At 42.1% G+C, this 7,271-nt stretch overlaps 1 protein-coding gene across 1 annotated transcript in view; it reads right to left on the bottom strand.

The window, feature by feature from the left end:
- Nucleotides 1-486: 486 nt before the first annotated feature.
- The window catches only part of hs6st1a (heparan sulfate 6-O-sulfotransferase 1a), a 47,468-nt gene continuing 40,683 nt past the window's right edge, over nt 487-7,271 (bottom strand). Inside the window, exons 2-5 of the mRNA XM_026318286.1 lie at nt 5,457-5,679; nt 4,019-4,267; nt 1,754-2,076; nt 487-781 (exon numbers count right to left, since the gene is read on the bottom strand). Coding sequence (XP_026174071.1) covers nt 748-781; nt 1,754-2,076; nt 4,019-4,267; nt 5,457-5,679 — 829 coding nt within the window. The 3' untranslated portion in view covers nt 487-747. The remainder of the gene's footprint in view (nt 782-1,753; nt 2,077-4,018; nt 4,268-5,456; nt 5,680-7,271) is intronic.

Here is a 7,271-nt window from a genome sequence, read left to right as displayed (position 1 = left end):
TCTGTTGGCCTGCTGTCCACCACCAAAAAAAAAATGGCAAGATAATTGGTCGTGAAACCAGTCATTCAAAAACCTCAGACATCCTCACTCACTCAGGCACACTATTTACAAAGGCATACACATACAGCAATCAAAAGCATACTGTACATACTATTTACACACACTCATCCACACAGACACGAGTAGTCAGAGAAATTACTGAAGTATAATGCAGACATAATATCTGCCAATAATTACGTTGACTATGATCCCAGTACATAGAGGCACTGCTACCTCGCCCCATCAGTTCTTCAGGGTAAAACCAAGTAAATTCCCAGTCACACTAATGAACTAATGGTCACCAGCACTGTGTGTCCTTTCAGCAACATTGCTCTTGGGTCAGAAAAAAAACAAAAAAAACCCCACCAAAAAAACCCCCCCCAGCATGCGCATGCACACACACACACACACACACACACACACACACACACACACACACACACACACACACACACACGCACACGCACACGCATGCACGCACGCACACACGCACACACACAAACAAAACCAAAAAAAGACTAAAAATGCCACCCACTACATTAAGGGCCCACATTGCCATGGTGACCAGTAGTTCCAATACTCCCATCTTGAGCATTTGTCTGAGTTAGGGTTTCCAAAGCGCTTGCCGCTCACACAGCACGGTTCCTGGCAACAGCCTGCAGCTGACTCCCTCTCCCTGCCTTTGATTTCTTCACACCTATGTGAGATTCAGTTCTGTAATTGGCTGTCATTCTCTGCAGGACTGTGACAGAGGAAAAAAAAAAGAAGAAAAGGAAAAATAATGAACTTGTTAAGCGACAGGAGCTTTGGGAACCTTTAACAGAGAAACAGGCCACTTTCCCCCTAAGATGCAAGGCTTCAGTAATGGCTATGGTCCATTGTACACCAATCCAATCCATTAGCTTTGACTTAGAAAACAAAAATAAGAAATAAAGGAATCACTTTTTTAGGCAGCAACATTGGTCTCAGTGTTATTACAATTCTGCTTTTAAAAAAGCATAAACACAGAAGGAAAATACTAATGAAATCATCTTAGAATGAGACTCTCACTATTTCATGACGAAGCATGTTCATGGATAAAATGGCTGAATTTTTTTAGTCTGAAAGCTTTTATTACATAATTCAGTCCAACTTTTCTCTTCCAGGTTCAGTCTCTCATGTGCATCCACCATTTTCTTTGTTCAGTTCATCTATTAGCAGAACTTCCATTGCTTTCCCAGTTCATTTGAAATTAGAGCATCCAGGAAGTAGACTGGTACTTAGCAAAGATTAGTGGGAATTTTCAGACTTAATTTTATTATTCTCACGCTCTGTATCAGGCCACAGAGAATGAGAAGAACACAGGGGGAAGAGGAGATTTGGATGAGATATCTGGTTGTCAGTAACTCTTAATATCTCTCCACTGCTCAGTCATCGATGATGATGGAAAAGGCAGAGAAACTTGGGGGAAGGTGCGAATAACAACTGGACAAACCTAATTAATCTGAACTGATGCAATCGACCAAGCCCAAGTATCCATAGCAACAGCTTGGATTCTCATTGCCACTGCCCAACTCTCCCGTAAAGTCAGTCATTTGGGTCTTTAATGCCGGTGCCACTTTCTGTGCATGTATGTGTATGTGTGTATGTGTGTGTGTGTGTGTGTGTGTTTGTGTTTATGTGTGTGTATTTTCACATTATGTATGCATGTCTGAGTTTGTTCTTGTTCTGCTACCAGCGGTTGATGATCTGGTTCATGTAGTCCTCTGTGGGAAGCCTGCTGCCTGCCTCCTCCGTTCTGCCTCCCTCCTCACCCTCCTCCCGCTCCTCCCTCTCCAACTCTCTGTCCTCCAGTGTCAACGTCGAGCTCTGCCGACTGCCAGAGGGCCACAGGCTGACACCCAGGCCCAGGCCCTGGTGGCTCTGCTGCATGTGGTTCTTGATGCGTTGCTGCCGTCTCTCCTGCTGCCTGGTGTACTGGTAACGCTGCTGGAACAGGTCCTTGGCATAGTCGTACAGTTCCATGTCCAGCTCATTTAGCTCCTCTATGCGCTGGACCTAATGAGGATGGAGGAGATGAAAATGTTTTGATTTTCATAATTTAAATCACAGGCAGGAAAAAATACATAAAGAAAAGTGAGATAATAGAATAAGTGAAAAGTCTTGTTTGCGTTTCCACGGCCTCTGGACAACCCTGTACATTAAGCAAACTAGACATGGTTTCTTGCATTCACTCCCTTTGTTCTCCTATCACTTCCACCTCTATCTCACATTTTACCTAACTTTGTTTTTTTTTTGACCTAAATTCAGAAAAGTGAACTAAAAGCTTAGCAGAAGTCTTATTTTGGAAAAAAGAATGACAGTAACATTTGAAATGCCATTAAGAAACAACGTACGTCCTTTGTGGTTACTTATTACGATATATACATAAAACAACTTATACCGATTTATGCTTCAATATGTAATTGTGATTAATTTTCCTTAATTTTCATTTTCATTCCATTTGTTGCTCCCTTCCTACCTGCTATCGGCCACTACTCAGGAAGCTGACAACCTTTGATTTTAATGTTAATATACAACAACAAATGCCACACTGTTGTCCTAAAATTGATACTAGTGTCACTAGAGCTTCATTGTTCGGTATATGAAGTGGCATGTTAGTTGTAGTTGCTCTGAGTCTGTGTTTGATCAATATGGGCATTGAGCACCATAAAATCTGTCCCAGAAGCAGAACAGGAACCGGTACAGAAATTAAATGTAGCCCATGATGTTGAAACGCAGGTAAGGTTCCTGAGTTCCTCAGAAGGTTTTGGTGAAAGTTGCCTATTACATGACATTTGTACAAAGGGTTTGTAGAGAGAGAGGGACCTGAAAGTGTGTTTATAATATGTGGAGTAAGAGATGAGAAAAATGTTAGATGTTAGCATGTGCAATGCAGCTGGCTTTACTGGCTTGTATCATCTGCTGTGTGTGAATGCAACATGTAGTGGGAACTGTGTATCATTAGGAGAATCCTTTTGAAAGCTCTGATGGGGTGCTGGATATCATTTGTGAACAATGTCTGTGGAAATGGAGGGAAGCGGCATGCTGCATCGATGTGAGAAAATCTGAGATGTTTGATCGGCAACATGGGGGGTGGAGGGGGGGGGGGGGGGGACATCTGCACAAAGTCAAGAAGACAGCACTGAGCTCCATTTGTCAACACAAAGGCTTCATGTAACAGAGAAATGCCATCAGATAATTTAGAAACTGGATTCAATCAAAAAGAGCTCACTGGGATCTTGAAGCAATGAGTGCATAAGTGGGCTTTCAGCAGCTTTGCCAGGAATTCAAATGTAAATATTCTTCTCAACACCTGCTGATGCAATTATCTGACTTTTGTTACATAATTTAATAATTACCAAATTCCACACAGTGCCTTTGGAGGCAATTAATTTGAAAGCTAATTTTGAAAACTAATTTTTTACTCAAAATGCCACACACAGATTCCACCACCTGTCAGACTCCAAACTTTCTCCACATGTTTTCTTTCTTGTGGTAATAACCATCAGTCCACAGCCTCTGTCAGCTGGGCATACTTTATTTTCTCTCCTCCCTTCTGGTTTTGATGTATAAATCTCCAGTCTGCTGTGTACTGGAGGATTTTCCTTGCTGGGAATTGAGCCTAACAACTCCCACATTGGACCAATCAAAGTGTGAAGAACATGTTTGAAGCTGCTGTTTTTTAACAGACAGTCATCCCAACTCATTTCACAGCAATATAAGACCACTATGTTTACTCTTTGTGTCTCCTTTTTCTCAATCTCTGTATTTCTAAATATTTTCTCCCCTAATCGTGAAGTGCTTTTTGAAATAACTGTTATATTTCCCTCTCTGTAAGTGATAACTACCATGTCTCTCTTCAAAGACATGTGAGCAAGGAAATAAATAAGAAACACATGAAAATACTTAAACTCTACAATTATACAAAAGACCTATTAATCCGAGCTGCAGCACTAACCGTAGCATTGTCCAGGTCCACTCCGGCAGCCCGGGTGCTGTTGTACTGCATGAAGGGCCTGATGAAGCGCAACCTGAAGGTTCGTTCAAACAGAAACTGGGTTTTTCTCTGGTACTCTGTCAGACCAAAGAAGGCCATGTCTCGCAGGTTCTTCTTGGCTGACTCCAGGAGGAGCTGGGCCCTCTTCTTTTCTGGAACCGTGGACATGTTGTAGCATCCAACAAGGCTCAGGTCTGCTAACATACGAACCTAGAGACACAGGAACAGAAAGTGTGGCTTTGTGTGAAATAATCCCTTCATCAAATCAATTACTTTATTCCAAATTTAGTTCCACTAAATTTTGACTCTATTTGGAAAATGGATTAGCTAATTATTGTATTAATTTTTATTATACAATACATACATAGATTAGACATCACTTGATAATGAAAAAAAACAGTTACTCATTAAGTCCTGTACTTTCTGTATCATTATCTATATTATGTAACTACCTTTTGTATCATGGTATTAACTACTACACATTTCTTTATCACTCTGTAAACTAAACTAGTTTAGATTCAGCTGGATATGGTTACAAATATGAGAGATTACTATACAACAGAATGCACTCTAGCTGTTGTGTTACAGTCAGGAAAAGGGACTGCATACTAATTTATTGTAGATTCACCAGAGTACAATGCGTGTACCTCAGCTTGCTGGTCTATCAGGATGCCTTAAGTGTGTGTGTGTGTGTATGTGTGTGTGTGTGTGCGCAACATTTATAAGTTATGGGACCCTGAATAATAACAGCCCTGGGCTCATGTGAGATAAGCTGGCCAACACGTTTAGGTGGAAGAGTGAGATAGCAGGAGAAACGAGGGTGTGAATTTCAGTTGTTTATGGCCAGCAGGCGAACCCGAGTGTGTACAGGTATACGTGTACATGTACGGGTGAATGCGTGAGGGAGATGTGTGCAGCTGGCTGGATTAGAGATATTCTGGACCTGGAGTGACTCCAAAACCAAGAAATCAAATAACAAATAACTTCAATTTTCCTCTGATAACTGGTTTTTATTAAGAAATTAATATTTGGTTGATTTTTATGAAATTTGTATCTACTACTTATTTAGTTTAAGGTGTGAACAATGAACAATTTTATCTATTTCTCTTCAGAGGTAAATCACCTGTGGTGGTATTTTCCAGTGGGCCTGAAATTATGAATTTTGAATGTTCGCAGTGAAAAAAAACTCTTTGCACAAATGGGGAAAAAGAGCAAAGCCGAATGTCTGAGGACATCTCTCTATGTGGCATTCATTTAAAAAACTGCACTGACTTCAGTTCAGTGGACTGTAACAACAGCAGCCAATGTGACAACCCTACAACATATCCCTGCTTTCTTAAGCATACAATTTACAGTTTACTTGTTTTGTTGATTCATTTTAAAACATTCTCCACCCTACCTGTCTGTTGTTGGCCAGGTTGTAAGGACAGTCCATGAACTGCTGCAGGGTGCACCCCGACCAGTCGGAGCCCTCGTAGCAGGAGGGCAACTCCTCGGGTGTCGGGGTTCGTCCATCGCACATGTGTAGGGATGTTTTCCACGTGGCTCCTCGCTGCACGTGCCTCCACTCACTGAGGTATCGAGACACAGGGTCCCTCAGTAGGGTGATGTAGTAAAACTTCCTGTTGGGTGTGAAAAGGAGTGAAACCGGCAGAAAGCAGAGGTAGAGAAGGGGATGAAAAGGTAGGAAAGAATTGGGAAAGTGAGGTACAGCAGAAGAGAAAGAGAAGAAAAATTCTTTAATATATTGTGGAAGGCTCAACTATAAACAGCAGCAACCTGTAAAAAAATAGTTCATTTGTTAGTGTTTCCAACTGCAAACTGAATTGCATTGATTTTTGCTTTCTTTTAGCAACAGGAAACCTCCTGATTGTTCCAGTCAAGTGAAACAGTCTTGATGTGAGAAACAGAAAGTATAGCGATAATTCTCTCGTCAGTGATGCTTCATGTGTAATTCCCCATTCGTCCATGTGGTGGCACTGTTTACAACCATTTACTGCAGCAGTAATTCTCCATCCTCCTAACAGCAGGAGGATGGCTGCAGACTGAGGCTGTCATATTTAATACCATATTATTTGCATTTACAAGAAGCAGTCATGTGATGCACTAAAGAAATCTGGGAAGCAAAAAGGAAGTTAAACTACAAATGAGCAGGAAGAGGAGGTAAGGCAGACAGTCGGGCAGAGGATCAGGTCAGTGTTCCGGCCACGCTGTATGGGAAAAGAAACTGCTGGCACAAGCAAATCCCACTCTGCAACACACATCTCCATGCTGAAAACATCCTTATGTCTCTGACTCCGAAACGCACCCACACACAGAGCAAACATCCTTCCTCTCTGCTCACAATCGCAGAGTATTAGGTCTGCCTTCCAGAGATGACTCATCCCACATCTGAGATTTGGATGGGACTGTTTTTGTGGTGTGTATGTGTGGATGTGTGAGTAACGTAATGGTGCATAGCACAGTTCAACGTCTCTCCAGAGGGGACACTCCCACCAGAGCAGAGACCTTTCCAGGCCTTCACACTCTAGCTAATTACTGCAGTCCAATCAATCAACACATCCTCATGTGTCTGCAGTGTGTCTAAAAGCGATGGTATGGATTTGTCTGGGAAACAGACACAGGCCGCCAGTCGAAAACATACATAGGCACACACGCTGCCCTCCTCTTCTGGGCTAGCATCACGTCAGAGGAATGTTTGCAGAGAAAGATTTTGTGTGCTGACAGGCCTCTACGAAATCACCCGGTCCACACATGCCTTCTCACATATACACACAGTCGCACAAACAGTAGCAGTGTCTAGATATTAAAAAGAAGTGGCTAAAGCCTCAAAATCCATTTGCAGCAGGGAGATCCTGAACAACAAAACAACTAACCCAAATTCTTGCAACAGCTGAGAGACGGTGAATAATAAACAACCAAACCCTAAATCTAGCAGTGGGGAGGAGATCCTAGACAACAACAAAAAAAACAAACTCCAAAACAAAATTTCATCTTGTAGATCCCATGCAACAAAACAACCACACCCTGAATATAGCTGCAGCACACAGAGATCCCTTCAAATGAATACAAATCTAGTAGCAGCAGGGGGAATCATGGACAATGAAGCGACTAAACCCTAAATCCAGTGGCAGCTGGGAGATCCCAGGCAATGAACCAAACAGACCCTCAATCCAGGGACAGCAGGGGGATCACAGCCATAGAAACTAGTATC

Source organism: Mastacembelus armatus, chromosome 22, assembly GCF_900324485.2.
Source record: "Mastacembelus armatus chromosome 22, fMasArm1.2, whole genome shotgun sequence".
Classification (NCBI taxonomy): domain Eukaryota; kingdom Metazoa; phylum Chordata; class Actinopteri; order Synbranchiformes; family Mastacembelidae; genus Mastacembelus; species Mastacembelus armatus.
The sequence above is the reverse complement of the archived record's forward strand: the minus strand, read 5'-3'. Positions and strand labels throughout refer to the sequence as shown.